This window comes from Carcharhinus amblyrhynchos, chromosome 4, assembly GCF_965287045.1.
Source record: "Carcharhinus amblyrhynchos chromosome 4, sCarAmb.v2.hapA, whole genome shotgun sequence".
In the NCBI taxonomy this organism is placed as follows: domain Eukaryota; kingdom Metazoa; phylum Chordata; class Chondrichthyes; order Carcharhiniformes; family Carcharhinidae; genus Carcharhinus; species Carcharhinus amblyrhynchos.
In genome coordinates, this window is record NC_137327.1 from 2,707,810 (window position 1) to 2,732,864 (window position 25,055).

The following is a 25,055-nucleotide window of genomic DNA, read 5'->3' on the forward strand; positions in this document are numbered from 1 at the left end:
AGGATGTGTCTAGGGCAGTGGATAGAGGAGAGCCGGTGGATGTGGTCTTTCTAGATTTTCAGAAAGCGTTTGACAAAGTGCCTCACAAGAGGTTATTGCAGAAGGTCGAGGGACATGGAGTTGGGGGTAAGGTGTTAGCGTGGATAGAAGATTGGTTGTCAAATAGGAGGCAGAGAGTGGGGGTCAACGGGTGCTATTCGGATTGGCGGATGGTGACTAGTGGAGTGCCCCAGGGGTCGGTGCTGGGGCCTCAGCTTTTTACCATTTATATAGATGATCTGGAGGAGGGAACCGAGTGTAGGGTGTCGAAATTTGCTGATGACACCAAGATTGGGGGAACGGCAAATTGTGCGGAGGGTGTGGAGAGTCTGCAGAAGGATCTAGGTAGGCTGGGCGAATGGGCCAGGAAATGGCAAATGGAATTTAATGTTGGCAAGTGTGAGGTGGTCCACTTTGGTAGGAAAAATGGTAGGAAGGACTATTACTTACGAGGCGAAAAACTGCAGCAGGCGACGGTGCAGAGGGACCTCGGGGTCCTTGTGCATGAGTCGCAAAAACCCAGCTTGCAGGTGCAGCAGGTGGTCAGGAAGGCGAATGGGATGCTGGCCTTCATAGCGAAGGGGATTGAATATAGAAGTAGGGAGGTCTTGCTGCAGCTGTATAGGGCATTGGTGAGGCCGCAACTGGAGTACTGTGTGCATTTTTGGGCGCCGCACCTGCGCAAAGATATTTTGGCCTTGGAGGGAGTGCAGAGGAGGTTTACTAGGCTGATACCGGAGTTGAGGGGGTTGAGCTATGAGGAGAGGCTGAATAAACTGGGCTTGTACTCGTTAGAGTTTAGAAGAATGAGAGGAGATCTCATTGAGACGTATAAGATGATGAATGGGATGGATCGGATAGAGGTGGAAAGACTCTTCCCGCTCAAAAAAGACAATAGGACTAGGGGGCACAGCCTCAAGATAAAAGGGGGGCGGTTTAGAACGGAGTTGAGGAGGAACTTCTTCACTCAAAGGGTGGTGAATCTCTGGAATTCTCTGCCCGTTGAAGTGGTGGAGGCTGCCTCGCTAAATATTTTTAAGACACGGGTTGATGGGTTTTTGATAGGAGAGGGGATTAAGGGTTATGGGGAGAGGGCGGGAAAGTGGAACTGAGCAGCGACAGATCAGCCATGATCTTATTGAATGGCGGGGCAGGCTCGAAGGGCTGGATGGCCTACTCCTGCTCCTATTTCTTATGTTCTTATGTTCTTATGAATCTTCAGTTTCAAAGGCTGTCATAGCCGTGGAGTCATGATGGCACACAAGGAGACCATGCGACTCATTGAGCCTGTGCTCGGCCTTTGTTTAAAAAAAAGTCCAGTCAATCCCATTCCCATTGCTCCATTCTCATAGCACTGCAAGCTCATATCCCCTAAAGTGACCAGCTCGTTTCCACTGGGTCCTGGACTGTGACCATGCATTGTATCTAAAGAAAAAAGTTGTTCATATTCATCTGCATCTCTTGCCCAAGACCTTAAATTTCTGCCCCCAAGTTCTTGTTTCATCAACTAATGGGAACAGTTTTTCTTTGTGCCCTTTATCTGACATACCCAAACTGCCTTAAACTTGTAAACCTCTATCAAATCTCCTCTTAATCTCCTTTGCTCCTAACAGAGTAATCCCAATTTTTCCAACCTAAAATCCCTCATCCCTAGAACCATGCTAGGAAATCTCCTCTGCACCTTCTCAATGTCCCTCATACTTCATAAAATGTGGTGACCAGAACTGGGGACACTATTCCAGTTATGACCTAGCCAGCGTTTTATAAAAGTTCAGCACAACCTGTCTGCTTTTGTGCTCAATGCCTCTATTCATGAAATGCAAGATCTTGTATGCTTTGAACCATAGTATCCCTATAGTGCAGAAAGTGTCCGTTCAACCCAGAGTCTGAACCAACTCTCCAAAAGAGCATCTTAAGCAGCCCCACTCTCCTGCCCTATCTCTGTAACCCTGCACATTTTTCATAGCTAACCTACACACCTTTTCACACAGAGACAATTTAGCATGGCCACATAACCTGCAAAACTTTGGGCTGTGGGGAGGAAAGCAGAGCACTCGGAAGAAATCCACACCGATATGGAGAAAATGTGCAAACTCCACAGAAACACTCCAGTCAAAATCAAATCTGGGTCCCTGACACTGAGGCAGCATTCTTGCCGCTGTGCTGGCCACTTTGCTAATCATTCTCTCAATATATACTGTCACCTTTAAAGATTGATGCATAAGCATCCCCAGGTCTCCCTGTCCCTACACGTTCTTGGAATTTGTGACATTGCCTGTATTGCACTGATGGCAATCTAGGCTAGTTCGTGGGCTATGGGAGTGGCTCTTCTTCATCTCAATAGACCACAAGATTGAAATTGGCATATTGAGTAGCCATGACCCCATGAATAAAATTTTATACATCTGAATATTTCATAATGAGTTTTAGCAATGCTTAATCGTTTGTACATTAGAACTGTCGTCAATTTCAAATGATAAAAACCAAAGAAATTTTGAAACTTTTTGAACACAGGGAGCGCACAGCCCTCGTAGTCAATGTTGTGAGCAATCAGCATGCATCTCACTTCACTTGCCCTTGCTTTGCGTGCGAAATACTTCAGTTACTTCGGTAGGCAAAATATACACAGAGGGAAATGATTGGAATGTGGCAACCATGCACATGGGCAACGGTCAGCAAAAGGGATCTGTTTTGAAGTTCAGCAACAATCTTGTAAAAGAATGGCAGAGTTGAATGTATCTGTTCTCGAGTGACTCCAGACAGTAATCATGTAAGCATTTGAGTAACTTCCACCATCTTTGCAAGATTCCACTTACTCCTACATCTAGGCTTTAAACCAAGCTCTGTGTAGATCAGTTCAGAAATACTGACATGTATTAAACCTACAAATTTTTTTTGCCTTTTCTCTTTCCCCCTTCACTGCTCCACTGATGTGGTAAAGCTTACCCAACTGGCCATTTTTTTTTAAATTGAAACTAAGGGCATGAGTGACTGGTGTACTGTAACTGGATCTTTGAGGGCACCACAGACACATCCAATCCATTTAGAGGTTTCAGTTTACATTGTGGACATTGTAGAAAGAACTGGTTGAGTCATTTCTTCCTCACTTCCCAGAGTCACCAGGGACATATTGCTGCTCTGGTTGAATTCACCAACTTTGGAATTGAAGCTGTGATGGATTGATCTGTGTAGCTTGTTGCTAATCCACAGCTATCAGCCATGGCAATCTTCCACCCTCTTTTTGAGTAGTGATTTCCAAATGAACAAGGTTATTTGACAGGTCTCAGTACCTTTGTTGCATGTCTTTGATCTCTAGTTCCTACCTGATTATATTTGAAGATTAACTCTCTATAGAAGTTGGCATTTTCTGTTTGGAAATGACCAACAGGAATGATTCTGGGGGAGAAACTAGGATGCTCGCAATTCTCTTTTACAAGCAGCCTCAGCATGCCACACGTTGGCAGTTGAACCCTGGTGTTTTTGCAGAAGTTGGTTACTTGTAGATTTGATGCTAGTGTGTGTATTAGATTGTTTGAAAAGTTTTGTTTTGGCTTTGTGATGTCAATGGATGAATCTAATGTGGTTTTATGATAACGCAACAATCCTCAAATATCTGGTCATGGTTGTAATTCCCCTCTTAGTAATGAGTACAATCTTCACATTGCGCAGGTAATATTTCATTTCAGAAATTCCAAACTGAGCATGCCATTGTTCCATGCCCAATGATTGAGAGTTAGTTTCTATCCTGTGAATTTGGATGTTACCTTTTTAAACAGACTTTTACAGCTTAACAGGTTATTTGTAAGAAATCTTGGGAAAGGGATATGTTTTGCTTTGCACTGTCTGTGATGATGGATTCTGATGTGCCAGTGATGGCAAGATCTTTGTAATCTCTTATCTCTTTTTGAATTCTTCCCCTTGTTTTTGTGACTGAACATGAACAGGAGGTCCCTCGTCATCTTTCAACAGCAACAAAACCAGCTTCGCATCACTTACACAGACCAGCTCACTGGGTTCGACCGTCAAACCCGATATGGGCTCACTGAAATTGCAGTTAGCTTTTCAGGGTAAAGTCTTTAACATATTAAAATGCAACAAAATGTTAAATTATGCAATTAAAAGTTTCCATTTAAGAATTGAGAGGGCACTTATGAATGTTTGCTGTAAATTTTCAATTGTGTGCAGTTTCCCTTGCAATGTTTGAATCGAGTATTATAAAAATGCATCAGGGCCCTCGAGACTTGTGCAAATCCGAAGTGAACAGTATATTTCAGCCATTCCCCTTACTCATGCCCTTTTTCGAGCTGAGGTTTCAAGGGCTGAACTTTCTTGGCTATCTTACCCAAAGCAGTCAGTGGATTTCGCAGAATCACAGAATTGTTGTGGCTCAGAAGGGAGGCCATTTGGCCCATTTTTTTCTGCAGTTGTTCTCCAAATGAACTTTGGGCCATTCCCTTTCCTTTTCCCCATATCTATGAACGTTATTTCTATTAAGTAATGTCCTCCTGAATAGTTTAGCTGAACCTGCCTCTACCACACTTCCAGGTAGTGCATTCCAGACCTGAATCACTTGCTTTGTGAAAAAGATATTTTCTCATATCCCATTTGAAGTGATTTGCCAAAGAAGCAATCTGTACTCTCTCGTTCTTGATCCTTTTACGAGCGGGAATAGTTTCTCCCTCTGTCCGTGATTTTGAGAATCCCTATCGAATCTCCTATCCAAGGAAAATAGACCCAACTTCTTCCATCTATATTCGGAACTGAAGGTTCTTATCCCTGGGACCATTCTTGTAAACCTGTCTGCACTGTCCACTGCGTCCACACCCTCCTTTTATAGTACAGTGCCCAGAATTGTACGCAATACTGCAGCTAACATCTAACTAGTTTCAGCAAAATCTTCTTGCTCTTGTACACTTTGTCCCTATTAATAAAGCCCAGAATACTATATACATTATTAACTACTCATTCCACCTGTCCTGCCACTTTCAATGATCTATGCAAATTACACCCAGTAATTGCACTCACTCTGTCCTTGCATCCCCTTTAAGAATTTTGCCCCTTACTATATATTGTCTCTCCATGTTCTTTCTGCTGAAAAAAAATCTCACATCTCTGTATTGAACTTCACCTGCTGTCTATCTGCCCACTCCATGGAATTGTCTGTGACCTTTTGAAATTCTACACTGTCCTCTTCATAATTTACAATACTTCCTACACATCAAGATCTGGATCATTAATATACTAAAGAAGTCTCACAACAGATTAAAATCCAACAGTTTTATTTAGTAGCACAAACTTTCGGAGTGTTGTTCCTTCTTCACCTGATGCCCCCAGCATCCATCTGTAAGTTTCCTTTGAGGTTCCTAGTTAGCCGTACTCTTCCTTTTTATCACCTTTCTACTATTTATGTGCCTATAGAAGACTTTGGGATTCCCCTTTATGTTGGTGCCAGTCTATTCTCACAATCCCTCTTTGTTTCTCCAGTATGTTTTTTGGAACCTACTATCTTTTCTATCTGATATCTGTCATAAGCACATCTTTCTCCCTTTTATTAATTTATATCCCCTTTTTCATCCTAAGGAGCTCGTGACTTGTATTTGATTTATTATTGTCACATGTATTAACATACAGTGAAAAATATTGTTCCTTGCGTGCTACACAGACAAAACATACTGTTCATAAAGAAGGAAAGGAGAGAGTGCAGAATGTGGTGTGACAGTCATAGCTAGGGTGTAGAGAAAGATCAACTTAATGTAAGGTAACTCCATTCAAAAGTCTGACAGCAGCAGGGAAGAAGTTGTTCTTGAGTCGGTTGGTATGTGACCTCAGACTTTTGTGTCTTTTTCCCGATGGGAAAAGGTGGAAGAGAGAATGTCCAGGGCGCATGGGATGCTGGCTGCTTTGCCGAGGCAGCTGAAAGTGTAGACAGAGTCAATGAATGGGAGGCTGGTTTGTGTGATGGATTGGGCTACATTCACGACCTTTCATAGTTCCTTGCGGTCTTGGGAAGAACAGGAACCATGCCAAACTGTGATACAACCAGAAAGAATGCTTTTTATGTTGCGTCTGTGAAAGTTGGTGAGAGTTGTAGCTGACATGTCAAATTTCCTTAATCTTCTGAGAAAGTAGAGGCATTGGTGGACTTTCTGAACTATGGTGTCGGCATGGAGGGACAGGACAGGTTGGTGATCTGGGCACCTAAAAACCTGGAGCTCTTGACTATTTTCACTTGGTCCCGGTTGATGTAGACAGTATGTCCACTTTTCCATTTTAAGGAAATTATTTGAGTATCTAGATCATTTCTACTTTGAAGGGAGCCCATTATTCAGCTAGTTTTTCCCGCCGACCTTTTCTTCCTATCTAGCTGGCCCATTCTTGCTCCACTCAAGTTGGCTTCCTTCCAGTTAATTATCTTTACTCTTGATTGTTTATTATTCTTTTCTATCATCATCCTAAACCCGATGATACAATGATCACTGTCTCCTAAATATTCCCCTGCTGAGATTTGATCTGTTTGGCCCATCTCATTTCCAAAAATCAAGACCAACAGTGCATCCTTTCTTGTTGGACTGGACACGTATTGCTGTAGAAAATTTCCCTGAATGCAATCTAGGAACTTTTGCCCTCTCTCTGCTGTTTGTGCCACCACGTCCCAGTCTGCATTTAGACAATTGAAACCCCACCATTAAAACTGCGCTTGAGATGTTTGCATCTTTGTTTTGCTGCACGTGTTTGTCATCCTTCTCACTAGTTGACGATCTGTAGACTTCACCGGACATTCATTTTTGTTCTTTAGATCCAGCCAAATTGAACTCTCTGGAACATCTTTCTCCAGCACTGCAGTGCTCTCCCTAACCAATACCACCACCGCTCCCCCTTTCCTTCCTTTGCTATGTTTTCTGAACTACTTGTACTCAGAAGTATTTAACACCCAATTCTGCCCTTTGAGCCAATTTCTGTTATTACCACAAAATCCTGTTGCCAAGCGCCTGTAACTCTCCAATCTTCTTTACTTTGTGCAATGATAAACATGCACAGTAACCCTGATTTAGACACCATTAAATTCTCCCGTACTCCAACTTCATCTATTAACTTGCTCTTCTCTATACCCATGCTTTCTGTCCCTACCAGTATGTTGTGCCCGATATTTTCTCTTGGTTCCACACCCCAGTCATGTTAGCTTAAAGTCCTCCCAACAGCACAAGAAAAATGCCAGCAAGGGACTCAGCCCCAGCCCTCTACAGGTGCAACTCACCTCAGTTGTACATGTGGCATCTCCAGTGACCCTGGAATCTAAAACTCCCTCTCCTGAACCATCTTTCTAGCCATGCATTTATCTGCCTTATCCTCTTATTGATGTACCTACTTTCCTGTAACATTCAGAGTGAACTTGATTATTACATTTGAGGTCCGGCTTCCATATTTTCTACTTAGTTCCCTAAATCTTGATTCCAGGATCCTATCCCTATCCTACCCAAGTCATTGATACCAGTGTGGACCACAACCACCGTCTGTTCACCCTCCCTCAGGAGAATGTCCTGTATCTGCTCTGTGGCATCCTTGATCTTGGCAGGCAACTTGCCATCCTGGAGTCACACCTATGGCCACAGAAATGTTCTTGTAATTAACGAATCCCCTATCACTGCTGCTCTTCCCTTTTTCACCCTTCTGTGCAGCCAAGCTGCATGTGGTTCTACAAACCTAGCTCTGATTTTCCTCCTCTGGGGAACAGTGCCCTCATCAGCTTCCAAAATGGAGAACAGATTTGTGACTCCTGACAGCCTGCCTAGTTTGCTTGGACTGCCTTGTAGTCATCCACTTCCTCTATGCCTCCAGGCCCTTAAACTGCAATGTACCGCCTCATTGAATGTGCTGTCCGCCTAGTCTAGCCTTGTGGATGCGCCACTCCAGCTCTGAAATCCAGAGCTCAGGTTTTTGCAGCAGGAAGCACTTGGTGCACATTTGGTTAATTCGGGCACAGATAGCAGCCATGACTTCACACGTTCCACTCGTCTTCCAGAGATACATTGGTGCTGAGCCTGATTTTGTCCATATCCTGCATCCTGGTTTTATTCATGGGATCAGAGGATTGAACTTAGGAACAGGGATCCTACTTTGACCTTTTTTCTACTCGACGGTACATATATCAACTGTAATGCCCTGACAGAAATTAGTTAACCAAGTACAGACAAAGGACCAAATCTGGGAGCATCTAAGTTTGTAAAAGCCGAGTAATTCTTGAACCAGTGCACTTAGCCAACTGACCCATTCCGGGAAGCATCCATATCTTTTTCATAATATGAAAATCGGGAAGTTAGTTTGTTGCAGATGGTTGAGAAGGATTGTTCCTAGACTGAGATTCCGAATAGAGTTGTGTCTCCATAATAGTAACTAACTCTGTCATTGTTTTTATTATCAATGAAAGTTGCACTTTGCTAGCTTCTGATTTGGGCAGTTAGCTCAGAAGATCAACCTGATGACAGGACTTTAAAAATTTTAATAACATTTAAACCTTCTGTAATGTTCCAAAATGTGCATGTCTGTGTTGACAACAGGACTTTTGTGCGGAATGTAATTCTCACATTAGTGCCACACTGAAGGGGTGCAGGGGATGGGTCTCCTGGAAGTGACAGGATTAAAGACTGAGTTAGGAAAGCCAAGAAGGTGTTTGGTTTTGTTGGCAGCAAAGTCTTTGAAAATGTCAATTTCCTGGAAGTAGTGCGTGGTTCTCAACTGAGAGTGTGCTCTAGGCTTCATACATGCCATTCTTCATTATTATTTGCCTTTAAAGGGGTAATTAGGATGACACTTTCAAAAAGAATGAAGAGAAACAATTCTTTTGTACATTGTCCATGTTTCAAATCTGACTCCTTCACCCCTTCTCGAAGAAAACGCATCATTGACCATCTGTATTTTCAGGATGTTGTAATCCGAACTCATTTTACCCACAACCTGCACGTCTGAACCTCTTCACACTCGGTTCTGCCCCTGCCACAGCATTTAATCAGTGCTTATTAAAGCTGCAAATGATATCCAATGTGATTGTGACTCTAATAAACAATTCCTCCTCCTCCAACTTATCTGCAACCTTTTGACATAGTTTGTCACACCAGCTTGTTTTAACACCACTCCTGCAAATCTCCCTTCAAAAATGCAACCAACTAGGCCAAGCCAACACCATAACTTTGCAGATGTTGAATATTTAAATTGTTCTCATAGGTTTTCTTGACCTTCTCCTCACTGTTCCTTTCTGTTAACTATGCTGAAAGTAGTGATTTATGTTGGACACAATGTAAACAGAGGGAAGGGTAGGATAGGAGTTCTTGGGCACGGGGCTGAGAATCTCCACTTTGCACTCTGGACAATTGATATGTTTCTTTCTCATTGGTTAAGGACATTGGCAGCACCTTAGGAAGCTTCTGCCCTCCTCACAGGTCAGTGAGCAAGGCGAGAAGTCATGAAGGTGAATGAAATTCCATGTGTGCATATCGTTTTGAAAGTCATTTGTCATTCTGAAACCTTGCATACTAAGCCTCTGATTAGCTATCATCTATTTTAGCTGCAGATCTCTGCAGCATACAGTCTGTATGAGTGTGGTTGACTTTAAAATAGGCAATTGGTACATTCTTTTTCAGGCCGATCAAGCCCAAAGCTGGATCCCATGAGGAAAAGTCCGACAATGGAACAGGCGGTGCAGACTAATACTTCTCAGGCCCCTGTAGGCAGGAGAAGCCCTGTCCTAACCAGACCTATGCCATCAGTTCACCACCACAAACCAGCAGATTCTCATGATGCAAGAAAAGGTAAGAATTGAGTTTGTGTCCAATTTACAGTTGCAGTCTTGAATCAAGGAAACTTGGTCCCATTCTCACTGTGCTTGAGTGTACGCTGGTGAGGTTTGCCTGTTTGAAGGTGCACATAAATCTCATGTCTTGATGCGATATTGCAGCGCTGCCTATGATATAGGTCCTGTGAGGGCTCAACAACTGTGAAATGCATCCCATTAATGGAGCAGTGTAAATTCGCTAGTCACTAGCAGTCCACGGTTAACAAATGCAATGGTTTCTGTGCCTTTTTGAAGGTCTTGAGCTAGTACGTTTGCTTCTGATCACTGATAGATCTTCCACAATGCCTAGAGTGGGTCTGTGCAGGTGTGTTATGAACTTATTCTATGCAGCAGGGCAAACAGGCAGTTTAGTTTGGACAACGTGAGCATTTAAGGATATACATGAGGAGTTATATCCCAGGTTCGTGTTGGCATGTCTAAGTTACTGATCCTTAAGGAAGCATATGTTTGCAACTGGTGAAAGGTTACCTTGGCTTATTATGGATTAGAAAATAAGGGCTTCTATATTCCAGCCAGAATAGTATATGACACGAGGATCACATGCTATTTCAGAATTTATACATTCTGAGAAAACCATCATTGATTTACCAGGATAAAAGTTTGCAGTTGGTGATGAGTATCCAACTTGACTATTTTGACTTCCTTGTGACTTCTGTCTTGTAATTAACCAGCAAGTTAATTTATCCCTGGCATCCAAAACCATGTAAATTGGATTGATTGTGATCTAACGTTAACTTGAAAGCCTATTTTCATTGCTGTTTGTTTGTGTTTTTCTCATGTTTTATTGCGGTAATCATCTTGAATTAGAGTTTAAAATATCAGTATTTATTTTCAGTATTAAAATTAAAATGTCGGTACCTAGAAATACTTGATAAATAATGCCGACCTATTATTTACCATTACTATTGTTTTATTTTATTTGATTAGTCTTTGAATCGCAGAAAGGTCTACGGCCAGAGAATGATCACTTTAAGAATGAAAATAGGGAACCAAACAGGAGGCCATCAGGTACATGACTTGCTTACCATTCAACTGTAACTATTCCTTTGTTCAGTGCAACTAACTCATTGCTGGGAAAATGTATTGAAATGTGAGGGTCAGTCTGGGCAGTATGTGGAAATATTATTGCCTACTTTCTACTTCCTGAGCTGCTTGTGGGGGAGGAGATGATGGTGTATAAATGGACCCTCCTTGGGAAGGGGGTTGATGAATGCAACTGTTATATTAAATTATATAACTATTGCCTGGCGACTCTGATATCCATCATTATGAAGTGCTTCAAAGGGTAATCATGGCGCAGTTCAGTTTGGGCCTCCTAAATGGCTGAATCCACTATAGTTCACCTACCGCCGCAACAGGTCCACAGCAGATGCCATCTCCCTGGTCCTACACTCAACCTGGAACACCTAGATAACAAGGACACCTATGTCAGACACCTATTCATAGACTACAGCTCAGCCTCCAACACCTTATTCTAATGAAACTCATCTCCAATCTCTGTAGCCTGTGGCTCAGCACCTCCCTCTGCGACTGGATCCTGAACTTCCTAACCCACACCACAATCAGCAAGAGTAGGCAACAACATCACTTTCACAATCATCCTCAACACCTGTGCCCCACAAAGCTGAGTTCTCAGCTCCTTACTATACTCCTCATATACTGTGACTGGGTGTCCGAATTCCCCTCCAACTTGATTTTCAAGTTTGCTGATGACACCGTTGTAGTGGGTCGGATCTCAAACAATGATGAGACAGAGTACAAGAAAGAGAGAGAATCAGTGAATTGGTGCGATGACAATAATCTCTCCCTCAATGTCAACAAAATGAAGACGGCATCATCTTCCAATGGGCCAACATTCACTTTGGCTCCTCTCTTCCTCTTTATATACTTAAAAGCTTTTACTGACTGGTTTTATATTTTGTGCTAGTTTTCTTTCACAAGTTACAGTTGCTCTTATTTCTTTTTAGTGACCCCTTGATCTTTAAAAGCTTTACAATCTCAGTATGCCACCAGCCTTTTCAATACATCATACTTTAGTTTTTGCCTTTTGTTATCCTTAACTTCTTTGCTTAGCCATGGATGTTTTTTCCTGCTCTTATACCTTTCCTCCTCTCTGGAAATTTTTTTGTAGGGAGGATTTGATTATCTCCTTAAATATTTGCCACTGTTGATCAATAGTCCTATGTTGTAGTCTTCCTATCCAGTCCACTAGGGCCAAACCTGTCCTTGTGCCCATGTCATTGTTTAAATTCAGCATGCTGGTACAAGACTCTAGTTTCTTGCCCTGCCTCACGCTAAATTTGAAATTCTAGAATGCTATGATCACTCTTCCCTGGAGAATCCTTAACTGAGATGATTAATCATTTCACAAACCAAATCCACAACTTATTGCACCAAAAAACAATCTGTCATACATTTATTGAACTCTCCCTTGAGGCTACTCTTGCCAGTTTGATTGTTCCAGTTATTATGCATGTTAAAATCACCCATGGTTATTGCCACACCTTTCTTACAAGCTGTCAGTATTTCTTGGTTTATACTGTGCCCCACTTTAGAACCACTGTAGGGGATCAATAGATTACTTGCAGCAGGGACTTCCTTCCTTTGCTATTGCTTATTTCTACCCAGACTAATCCTGCATCTTGTACTACAGCGCGTATACCATTTCTCACTACAGTACCAATGTCTTCCTCAACTAGCAAAGCTACACCGTCTCCTCTTCCTGTCTATCCTTCAGAAATACAGAGTACCCATGGCACTCAATTCCAAACCTGTTTTCCCTGCAACCATGTCTCTAATAGTTACTAAATCATGCCCGTTAACCTCAGTGTGCAATATTAGCGCATTAATTTTATTCTGAATACTTCTTGCATTCACATACAAAACCTTTTAGTTCATTTTATTATCCAATTTCTTTCCTTTTGTATGAGTCCTTGGTGCAATATGACTTTAGAACGGAGTTGAGGAAGAACTTCTTCACTCAAAGGGTGGTGAATCTCTGGAATTCTCTGCCCGTTGAAGTGGTGGAGGCTACCTCGCTAAATATTTTTAAGACGTGGGTTGATGGGCTTTTGATAAGAGAGGGGATTAAGGGTTATGGGGAGAGGGCGGGAATGTGGAACTGAGCCACGACAGATCAGCCATGATCTTATTGAATGGCAGGGCAGGCTCGAAGGGCCAGATGGCCTACTCCTACTCCTATTTCTTATGTTCTTATGTTCTTAATAGGATCTGTCAGTAGCTTTTGCTTTTGACGTGCAGACTCATCATGTACTCCTACCTTCTTCAACTTTGACTTACTAATTTTCTGTGCAACTGAATCCACACGCCAACTATTTAGTTTAAACCACTCTCTACTTCCTTTGTTATATGGTCCACAAGAATACTGATCCCAGCATGGTTCTGATATAGGCCGTCCCAACAGTTTCCCCAGTATTGACGCCAGTGCCCCATGAACCGAAACCCACTCCTCCCATATCAGTCTTTGAGTCACATATTCATCTTTCTAATTTCATAAAGCTTTTGCCAGTCGATACCCTTTGCGTATCTGTTGCTGGTGTATGGTTTCTGTCATGTGTTGCCATGGCTTACAGCCAAACCCCATCTTGACCTTGTCCAATATTGACAAATGGGTATTTCTAGCATAAGCCACTGTGCAGTCATCAAGAATCTGCCACCTTTTTTCTTTCGCTGCACTGGCCACCCTCAATATCATATCCCTCTGTCTAGTCACTGACTGGAAATTGACTTGTGTATCCTTGTTCCAATATTTGACAAGTTTAATTCATGCCCTGTCAGTTAAACTAATTAGTTGAGTTTAGGATGAATGCACCCTGCAGCACTTATTCTCCTGTCGCATTTGAAACCTGCAGCTGTTCATCATTATATCACAAAACTTGGTTCTAATATGAAGCTAAGAGATCACTGCCTCAAAATTACACAACCCTTTGCTGTATGAACTGTAAATTCATTTTCTCATGTCTTCTGGTTCTACTGATACAGACCTCACTTGGTGCGTAATTTCTAAGTTTAATTTACAATAGTGTGGTAAGGAAAGTGAAACATGGTTCTAATTTCATTTAGTTTTGGCAGTGCGCTCTGTGTATGCATGTATGTGTGCGTGCACGCCAGAGAAACAAGACAAGAGGTTCTGAGCTCTCAAGTGAGAAATCCTGAAAAACTGCTGGGGAACTGATTGAAAGAACTCATATGTTTGCCCTGAAGTTGAAGTATTAAGGAGTTTAGATTGCAGTTTTTAGCTGTCTTTAGGAGATATACCAACTGGGGGAGGGGGGGGAAAAGCATCTAGTGAATGCTCAGAAACGTGTTGGTCAGAAAACTGTTTTCAACTGGGTGAACCCAAGCAAGAAGCAGGGCTGCTAAGTTGGTGTTAAACTTTCACTGGGGTATTGTGTGTGTAAGAGTGTTACTGGGAGAAAAGGAATACTGAGTTTGAATAATTTTCAGGTGTTTGTATGAAAATATTTTGTATTAGTAATGTTCATTATTTTAGTAAACATTTTATTCTTCACATTAGAAGTGCTCTGGCAGACTCTGGTGAATATGTTCAGTAACTTACCTCCATGATTTGCTGAAATAAAATTAGGATCCACCAAATCAGGATTCACTGGAATCTGATTTGTCCAGTGCTAAAATCAGCTGGGATCTTTAAACCCTGAAAGTGATGTGTTCTTTAAACCCTGAAAGTGAATTTCAAGAGCACAGTAAAAATTCCCCTCCACTACAGTTAACAGACACTTTCTGTCCAGAGAGTCCTGATGTAGCCAGGATAGAATTTGCTTGTTGCTGATGGACAAAGTGAACTTTGAGAGTGGCCCGGGATTCAAGTTTGCAGTTTAATCTTGCCAGTAGTTTTATTTCAGAGCTGCAATTGATTATAGGCTGCCTGAAGGGTTTGTGTGAGGTGGTGTAATTGATGAGGAAAGTTCTCCTCGTGATTAGAATGTCCATCCTCAGGTCCATATTGACTTAGCTTATTTATTGCTTTATCTAATGGTATTATTTGGTCTTGGGGATTTTCATAGTAACTTCATTGCAGTGTTAATGTAAGCCTATTTGCAACACTCCTAAATAACTTTAAACGTTTAGTGGTATTACATAAAGCTAAGATATTGGAGGGAAGAAGACCATGTCTTTGTTGCAGTCTTCAATGCATGAACTGTGGATGCTCCAGGTTGTGATGCTGATCGTTCTGCTTCTGCTCTCTGTTCTGACCCAGCTTCCTAGATGCACTAACATTCTGTCTCTCCCCTGGTTACAGGGGGCCAGGCTGTCAGGCGAGGACGTGGTGGGAGCCGAGGAAGGGGGAGGTTCGCTGTAAGAAGAGATGGCCCAATGAAGTTCGAGAAAGACTTCGACTTTGAGAGTGCAAATGCGCAGTTTAACAAAGAGGAGATAGACAGAGAGTTCCAGAATAAGCTGAAATTGAAAGGTAATGTTGTTTTCTTTTCCTGGCTCTTGCTCTTTGAGGCTACAGTTTCTGTTCAGCAAATTCTGCAGCTGAGGACAGGGGAGCATCACTTGCATTTATTGCATTTATGTGTTGCCATTAATGTCCTTTCATGTTATCTTACTGCTCTGGTTCCAACGTCTGGGCTTGGGAGGAAAACTACACCATGTGGCCAAAATATTCAAAACTTCGACATCTGCTGTTTTTAACATTGTTTTACTCTGTACTAATCTCACAATCCTTTCATCCTTTTAATCAGATAATGACTACCAAACCGTAATTGTGATGAACCTTTGAATTGGACCTGTGAGACTTGCCTGGATGGACTTTGGGGTTCACTGCTTGAAAGGCTGATAGAAAATTAGAAACTCAATATAGAAATGAGAGTGAAAAGTTTATAAAGCTGTTGGGGAAGAGCAGGGTAAGGAGACAATTCTCAAAGAACTGGCACAGGTATGATGGATCTTCGCCGTATGAACCTATAATCTAACCTGCAGAGCAGAGCAAAATCATAAAATCCCTGCAGTGCTGAAAGAGGCCATTCAGCTCAATGAGCCTGCAGCGACAATAACCCCACCCAGGCCCTATTCCTGTAACCCCACATATTTATCCCGGTAAGGACATGGGACAGTTTAGCGTGGCCATTCAGCCTAACCCGCACATCTCTGGTATGAAGCCCTTGATTTAAGAACTGACAAAACTTTTTTCGTTGCAAAATTCTTACTTCCGTGTCTGCTCAATATTGCTGATATAGAATCAAAGTATAGTAGGTTCAGGACAAATGCTGGGACCTGAGCATGTGTTGTGCAGTAACACAGAGCAATATTGAAGGAGAATTCCATTGCAGCTCTTCAGATGTGAGGCTGACTTTTCCATTTTGTGGTAAATGTTAAAGATGCCTTGATCCCTCCTTCAATCCACATCATGGAAAAGACGTTAACTACTCTTTGTATAGCAAACTTTCGCACGCTGTAAGAACTGGCCTCGTAATTCACGTGAATTGTTTCAGGATGCCTGACGCATAAAGCACTGTTATGAATGTGAATTTCATCTCATTCCTTCCCTTGCACCACTTGCTGTCTCAAACCTATTACTTAATTAGAAGAAAATACCTTTGTATAGTCCAAGGCAATGTAAGCAGGGCAGAAAACTTGGAAAGGGGGCAAACAAAAAAAAATTGCAGCCAGAAGACACTGAAATGTGTAAAAGGCAGAAAATGCACAAGACAAATCTGCAACAGAGAGAAAAAAGGACATTCGTTTCTGCGGCACCTACCATGTTTGCAGACAGCCCAAAGCATGCTACAAGCAATAAAATACTTCTTGAAGTATTGTAATTGTTTGCAACATAGGAAATGTGCCAACCTATTTGCACTCAGCAAGATCCAACAAATTCCAGGATGGCACCTTTGTTGGATTAAAATGATCCAGGGTGCTTCAGAGGAGCCGAACAATCACTGAGCCACATGAGATATTATTTCAGGTGATTAAAAGCTAGGTTTTAGGGAGTAATTTAAAGAAGAAAAGCATGGCAGAGAGGTGTCAGGAGAGCATTCCAGGCCTTGGGTCGCAGGTAACTGAAGGCGCAGCCACCAATGGTGAAGCAATTAAAATTGGGTGCACCAGAAGCTCAAAGTAAAGAATATGACCAGATATTTTGGAGGTCTGTGGGACTAAAGGAGATTGGAGAGATGGGGAGGGGTCAGGTTATGCAGAGAGTTGCAAACAAGGGTGAAAATTTTAAAATCAAGATGCTGCTTGATTGAGACCCAGTACAACAAGCCTGGGAACACAGGATGACAGAGCGAGACTTGTGACTTGACAACAAGGCAGCCAAGTTTTGGGCAACCTCCAGTTCATTGTGGGTAGAAGGTGGGTAAACAGCAAAATGAGTGTTGGAATATTCAAATTTTGAGGTAACAAAGGCATGGATGAGGATTTCAGAAGCTGAGTTGAGATGGGAAAAGTCACAAAGGTGAGAATCAACAGTCTTAGTTATGGCATGTGTGTGAGGCCTGAAATTCATCACACCTTCAAATGTCACATCAAGGTTGTGAACATACTGTCTTAATCTCAGCTAGTAGCCAGGGAGAGGGATGGAGTTGGCAGTTAGGGATTGGCGTTTGGAGGTGGAGCTGCAAGTAATAGCTTCATTCTTCCCAATTTTTTTAATTGGAGGAAATTACTACTCATCTGTTGCTGGATGCCTTATAAGCAGCCTGATATTTTGGTAACAGTAGAGTCATCGGGAGAGGTGGTGAGGTAGAGCTTACTGTTGTTAGTGAACGTGAAAATTAACACCGTGTTTTCAGGTGATGTTGTCGAGAGACAGCACGTGGATGAGAAATAGGAGGTACTTTGGTAGATCCTTGGGAGACACCAGAGGTAACATCATAGGAGCAGGAAGAGAAGCTATTGCAAGTAATTCTCTAGTTACTATAAGATGGGATTGGTTTAGGTCAGTTGGTTGGACAGCTGGTTAATGATGCAGAACTATGCTAACAGTGTGGGTTCAGTCCCTACATTGAGGTTATTCACGAAGGTCCATCTTTCAGTCTTGCCCCTTGCCTGAGGTGTGATGATCCTCCAGTTAAATCACCACAAGTCAGTTCTCCCCCTCAAAGGGGAGAGCAGCCATTGGTCATCTGGAACTATGGCAACTTTACCTTCTCTATAAGATAGAAAAGAATGGAACCAGGAGAGTGCAGTCTTACCCAGCTAAAGGACAGTGGGGAGGTGTTGGAAGAGGATGGTGTGAGCAGCTAGCTAAGCTTTGGGCAGGTCAAGAAGGATGTGAAGGGGAAGTTTCCCTAGTCGTAGTTTTATGGGATGCCGGGGGGGCGGGGCGGGGGGGGGGCGGGGCGGGGGGGGGGCGGGGCGGGGGGGGGCCGGGGGGCGGGGGGGGGCCGGGGGGGGGGGGGGGGGGGCGGGGGGGGGGGGCGGGGGGGGGGGGGGGGGGGGGGGGGGGGGGGGGGGGGGGGGGGGGGGCGGGGGGGGGGGGGGGGGGGGGGCGGGGCGGGGGGGGCGGGGGGGGGGGGCGGGGGGCGGTGTTTGTGTACGTGTGTGTGGTTTGTTGAGATATTGATATTTATATTGACCAGGATGTCAAGGGGAACTTCTTTGCTCGTCACTGAAAGGCCGACAGGGCCTCATCTGAAAGATGGGACTTCTGACAGTGCAGAAGCCCTCCCTCAGTCTGGATTTTGTACTCCAATCTCTGGAGTGAAATCCATAATGTTCTAACTTTGACTCAGCTGGCAGCAGTCTTACTTCACTGAATATTCTGGGTGTAAGCCATCTGAGAGATCAGCACTAGGCAACTTGTCTTTGGCAGTTGATTGTGGAGTGCGTGATTTAGTGTTGTGCATGATCCCATTATTTTCTACATTTATCGACTGAGAGATTTGTTCTGGGGATCTCAGTCTTAGAATATGATTACTGATGCATAAAATAATGAACATGTTTAGAATCCTATTTTTCTCACTCATGGACAAATTGCATAAAAGATAACATTTGGCACAACAGTAAACTGAATTTCAAAACATAGTTGACGTACTGAGAAGAAACAGTTTCTGAGCAAAAACAAAGCAGTGTCAGCATTGATTTGATGGGGTTAAAAAAAATTAATAAAAATAACCAGGCGATGGGATTCAGTTTGTGCGTGTCTCTCTCACTCAGTCTTCACATGTTCACTCTCTTTCACTCACCTACTGAGTGGGTGCAAGTGTAAGCAGTGGTGAGAGAGAGGGAAAATCCTCAGGGAGTAAGGCACGGCCCCACGCTGGACCCCCTCTACAAATGCACTTGGGAATCCTGAGATTGTAGAAGATGTTTTGGAAATGCTCATTCCATCATTTGAGTTGGAAATCAGTATTTTTGTGGAGTATAAAGATTAAACTGGGCTTATGTTTTTTTTGCTTTACCAATAAAGATTGGCACTGTTTTTGTTTCTTGACAGATGACAAGCAGCCTGATAAAACAGAGAAGACTGTAAATGGTGAAGATAAAGGTGACTCAGGGATTGAAACGCAAAACAGTGAAGGAAATGCCGATGAGGAGGACACTTCAGGACCGAAATGTTATTATGACAAAACCAAATCCTTTTTTGACAACATCTCCTGTGATAATGAAACCAGGTATTAATTTTTTGCCAAAAATGTTAGTTTCACACAAGTATGAGCACAACATTTAAAATTTACATAGATGCAATTTTCTGCCTGTAAATATATATAAATTGCAAACGCAGTGTGAATGCTGTTAGTGTGAAGCATTTGAGAGTAATGCTGCTTGTTGGAGAGACTTGCCAGAGACCCACAATCCATTCCTGCTCTCAGAGTATGCAGTGGCATTGTTAATACCGTTCTGCCAGTATTATCCATCTGCTGAACAGCGGAACAGCACAGATGGTGCCCTGGATTAATTTGCAGCAAAAGCTGTGCGTCTTTGTTGGAGATGCAAAGCCTTCTAAGGAGCAATACTTTGCACAGACGCACCATCAACTTTTTATGGGCAACCATGGATAGGCAATAATAATGGCCCTTACCAGTGACGATTAATGAGAATTAATGAGAATTAATGTTTTAAAACTATAATTTACATTTGAGCAAAAGGCAATCATTCTCGTTTAAATTGCGATGTCATTTGGGTTCTTGTGACTTGACCTTAAAGTTAAGCTAGTTAGGAGTGAAATTATTGAACCGATTTCACGCAGAGGATTGGGGATATTTGGGGGCTCAATTAAATTTTCAAGACTCAAGAAAAATATTTATAAGTGAAGGGTCTCAGGGGATATGGTTCCAAGGCAGGTAAAAAGTTGAAGGCCTAGCATGACCTAACTGAAAGAAACAACACACTCCAGGATCTGAATGGCCTTTTCTTGTTACTAATGTTTTGCAGGTGATTTACATATGATGAGCATGCACTATAATTCTCTTGTCAGCTATTTCTCTTCCAGGGATCGGAGACCCACCTGGGCTGAGGAGAGGCGGATAAATGCAGAAACGTTTGGAATACCACTACGCCCAATGCGTGGCCGTGGGGGCTACAGAGGACGAGGTGGTTATGGATATCGGGGCGGAAGGGGTCGTGGAGGGAGAGGGAACTTTGGGCCTCCCCGTGGTGGTTTTCGTGGAGGACTCAGAGGAGGCCGTGGAGGAGGCAGAGAGTTCTCAGATTTTGAATACAGGGTAACTCTATCCTTTATAATTTTTTTAATGTCACATTGCTCAATTCCAGGAAACTGGAATTGCGTGAAGGGGTGATGGTACGATACACACTTCGCTGAACTTGTAATTTTTGCTCTTTGCGTTGTACATAGTTTTAGAGTCCTCTATTTTTCTTCTCTAAGGCCCACAAATAATATATCTAATAGCCAATTCAGGGAGGAAACTGGAGCACCAGAGAGTTGGAACTCCTTCCGCAAGGAGGGGAAATAGCATTGATGCATTTCGGGCAAGGTAAATAATTTGGGAGAAAGGGGAGATGTTGATAGAATGAGATGAAGTTGGGTGAGTGGAGACTTGTTTGAAGCATAACAACTGGGCATGGACCTGCTGGGTAAAGGTTCTGCACAAATTGTCCCAATTCTCTTTCAATAAAAGTCTGACTGCCCTTTTTGTTTTAAATTTAGTATTTTTGGAATCTGGTCCAACCAAAATTGTAAAATTGTTGGTTTATTTCCCTGTTGCATTCTGCCCTTTGTTGCATCTGTCCTGAAGGCACTAACTCATTGTTTAAGCTATGGATGTGCAAGTGATGGACACCCATAATGAACTCACCCAAGTTGCAGTTCAGTTCAGAGCCTCAGTGGTGAATGTTGCTACAGTTCAAAAAGCGGGCATTGCCAAGTCCAATCCTGATGTCCTTGCAGGTGGAATTGCTAGATGGCAATTGGAATCCCTGATCATTCTTCTTCCATCTCCGTTCTCCCCGTGCCCCTATGTTCCGACTACTGTCCTCGGACTCTCCACAGACCTGGAATTGAACCTTCCTGACCATAATGGCTCAAATACTAGAGTTTGTGGCTTTCAGTAATGAAAACTGAACTGTCAGGACAGACCCACGTTCCCTTGTGTGAAATTGAAGGCTTGCGCTAATATTGTGAATATTGCCACCTGGAACCTCTGATTTGATTTATTATTCTCACATGCATTAGCATACAGTGAAAAGTATTGTTTCTTGCATGCTACACAGACAACATATCATTCATAGAATACAAAGGGAGAAGGAAAAGAGAGGGTGCAGAATGTAGTGTTACAGTTGCACCTAGGGTGTAGAGGAAGACAAGTTTAATATTTGGTAAGTCCATTTATAAGTCTGACAGCAGCAGGGAAGAGCTTGAGTCAGTTGGTATGTGACCTCAAACTTTTCTATCCTTTTTCCTGACAGCAGAAGATGGAGGAAAGTCAAGAAGCTGTATTGAACCTTAGCAGGGGAGTTGTCTGTGATGTCCTGACCATTTATTTCCCCCTCATTTGTGTGGCTAGGACAGGTTATCTGGTGATTGAATTGCTTTTGGTAACCCCTTTCTGTACACAAATTGGTGTGCTTCCTTGCACTGCAACTGTGGCTCCTTCAAAGTACAAAAACAAAATACTGCCGATATTGGAAATCAGAAACATGAGAAATACTAAGTCAGTCTGGTAGCATCTACGAGGAGAGAAGGTAACATACCAGGTGTGATGACAGATTGCAAACCTGAAACATTAACTCTGCTGCTGTCTCCACAGATGCTGCCTGACTGAGTGTTTCCAGAATTTCTGTTTTTACTTATCAGAAATAATTCATTGGGATGTCTTGAAGTCAGTGCCACTGAAATCCAGACTTTTTCATAAGTTTTTCAAAATCATGTGCTTGATGACACATCACTTTAGTCAGCGATTTAAAAAGTTTCTTGCTGAAACTTGGAAGTCAGTTAACACTTGTGCAGAGGGAAGATGGCTTTAACCCCAACACATTTATTGATATGCTTCAATTTTTCTCTTCACAGAAGGACAATAAAGTTGCTGCATAGTATACAAGCTGGATTTCGCAGAAAAAGGACTTTAGATCTACCCAGTCCAGAGAATTTGTTTAGTTTCAAACTTATTTTTTAACAGCAAAAATGAAGAAAGTAATTTGCTGTACATCTGTCACCAGCACTGGTATTTACGTGCTTGACTTCAAAGGGGGAACAAGCAATATCTTGTTGTGCAGAAGGTCCGTCTTTAAAATGTTGAGCATTAAATATTTGTCTTTGAAATAGCAGAAGGAAAATTTGTAAATGTATAGATATGACTAGTATGTTGGAGCTTTCCAGTATTTTTGCATTGATGATGAGTGATTTCTTATTACTGAAAATGTTTGATAAAATTGCAGTCAGTTGCAAGGAATACTGTATGCAGCTGGCCACTTACTGTGATTACAGCCTGACTCTGATACTTTACAGAAAACTACATTGAAAGCTATTCAGATTTATTTTTTCCAAACGATAAGACTTAGCTTTAATCTGCGTAGGACAAATACATACTTAACGTGTGGCTGGAATTTTTTTTAAGGAAAAAAACATGGGATCAGAACATCTTTCATGATTTAAGACGTTGGAGATACACCTCCTTCCTAGGATGGAGCTGAGTTACGAAACTTTCTGGTGTCTCCCAACTGTTAGAACTTTTCATTTCGAACAAAGAATATTAAATTTGTAGCTTTTTTAAATTGTGGGTAAATTTAGCTCTTGAGATATACAAAGCAAAAAGGGATCCAAAGAGCAGCAAGTTTTGAATTTATATAGCCATGTGAAATTGATTTTGAACTCCACTATTGACATGTAATATATAGTGTATAGTTGGTGCCCTGATAATGTCTTGCCCATAAATTTGAGCTTAATGATGCAAGAGATGTATTTGCTCTGTCACTGTCATTATTCATCTTTCGCCACGTTCCTAGCTATGCTCATCAAATAATAATAAAAGTAACTATACACTAAATATTATTGAATAGCTAACAAATGTCAGTCAGTGAGTTTGAGGAAGTAGTTCAATATCTTGGGACTTTGCTGTTGTGTTTTATGATATCCAAGCTATCTGTATTATATTTATTTGATTTAATTAGTTTGAGGGGATGGGCTGGGGTTGGATGGGGATGAACTGATGCAAATGGAATCCCAGGTAAACACACAAAAATTAACTCCAAGGTTACCTTGCGGTGAAGCCACGCTCCCTTTATATCTCTTTGACAAATATAATGCTTTGGAACAGTATCTAAAGGGAGTTGTCACTTGCAAGGAGTGGGGAACTTTATATTCACTGACTCCCATCAAAATATAACCCACCTAAGACTACACTGCATTTTGTACATGGTGTGGAATGCAGCCATGATCAGCAAGTGTGACTGATATCCCATCACAGCTACAATGTAGACACACTTGCAAAAGGAAAACCCAACAAATTGTATTCTGTACCAGCTCTTCAATGAGTGCATTATTCCCATTGTTACTGTTTTTTAAAGAGCGAGACCCAATTACAGTTTTAAAATTTGAGCTAATGCAAGTTACTTCAGCCAGTGAATGCTACTGAGTGCTTGAGAAGATGCTACCCAAATCCAGGCAGAGGTAGCAGGTTAGTGGATATGTAGAACAGATGTGGCAATACCTTGTACACTGGTTATTTGAATTGTCTCTTGCTGTACTCCAAACTATTCTAAATACTATAGTTGCTATGAACATATAAACTTTGTTTTTTCCCTCTCCCTTAACTTTGAATATTAATACTCTGATGTTTATTTGACTCAGAGATTTACCACATAGTGTATTTTCTGTTTCCCTCACTGACTCGACATGAGGTTTTTATTCAATAATGAGAAATAAACTATTGTTCAGAAAATTCAGCTGCTTGTTGATGTGTTTCAAGGAACTCCATTTATTTTCAGGCAACATTAACCAAAGGCTTGGCCAGTTCAGCAGTGTTGGGAGAATACTTGAGGTACTTATTTCCCTCTGCAGCTGGAGGGCACTGGTTCAGCAGCAGTCTCCTGAGCATAAAGAAAGGAACAACAGGGGGTTTGTGTGTGATGTGTCCAGTCTTCAAAGTCAAGTTGTGTAGTTATCTTCACTGTTGTTCAGTTAGTCATGATTAGCATTGACTGAAGTACTGGAAAGCTGATTACCCGTTGAGCAGTTACTGTCTACTGGGGGAAGGAATGAAGTTTGAAACACCACAGCATCTGGACCAATGAGCTGCCTGTGATAAACTGGAAGAAGGTAGTTCTGGTCAAGGAGAATTCTTATTGTTTCTGCAGTGCTTCTAGGAGACCTGATGAGTGGAGTAATATTGTGCTCAAATAAGAGGCTTTTTTTTTGTTTCATGAAGTAGGGTGGGAGTTGGGGTTAGTTGATTGGGGGGGGAGGCGCGAGAGGGTGCAAAAGACTTGGCCCTAAATTGTAATTCTTTTCTGATTGGTCCTTTTTTGTGGGGGTGGGGGGGTGGAGTGGTGTGGTGGGTGGCATGGTTCAGTGTATAAAACTTTTCCAAATGTGTACAACCTAATACAAGCAGTGTTTGCTGTTTGGCCTGTGTTAGGAGAAGCTGGTCCTGATTATATGGGAACACATTTTGGGAGGAACTATAGAAAAGTTACAGTTAAAGATGCGCCTGATCCATCATTCTGTTCCAGCCGGCCAAAAAAGGGAAAAAAAAAGACTAGTGCCTCATTTTAATCCCAGTTT

The 25,055-nt window shown here is 42.2% G+C and overlaps 1 protein-coding gene across 4 annotated transcripts in view; it reads left to right on the forward strand.

The window, feature by feature from the left end:
• The window catches only part of LOC145341759 (protein LSM14 homolog A-like), an 87,281-nt gene extending 62,556 nt beyond the window's left edge, over nt 1–24,725 (forward strand). Inside the window, exons 4-10 of one of the 4 annotated variants that reach the window (XM_080186673.1) lie at nt 3,984–4,106; nt 9,675–9,842; nt 10,814–10,894; nt 15,168–15,338; nt 19,314–19,491; nt 20,310–20,541; nt 22,344–24,725. In XM_080186673.1, coding sequence (XP_080042799.1) covers nt 3,984–4,106; nt 9,675–9,842; nt 10,814–10,894; nt 15,168–15,338; nt 19,314–19,491; nt 20,310–20,541; nt 22,344–22,367 — 977 coding nt within the window. In that variant the 3' untranslated portion in view covers nt 22,368–24,725. Of the gene's footprint in view, nt 1–3,983; nt 4,107–9,674; nt 9,843–10,813; nt 10,895–15,167; nt 15,339–19,313; nt 19,492–20,294; nt 20,542–22,343 lie in introns of all 4 variants that reach the window. The other 3 variants (XM_080186671.1, XM_080186675.1, XM_080186674.1) reach the window with 3 other exon arrangements.
• Nucleotides 24,726–25,055: the final 330 nt, after the last annotated feature.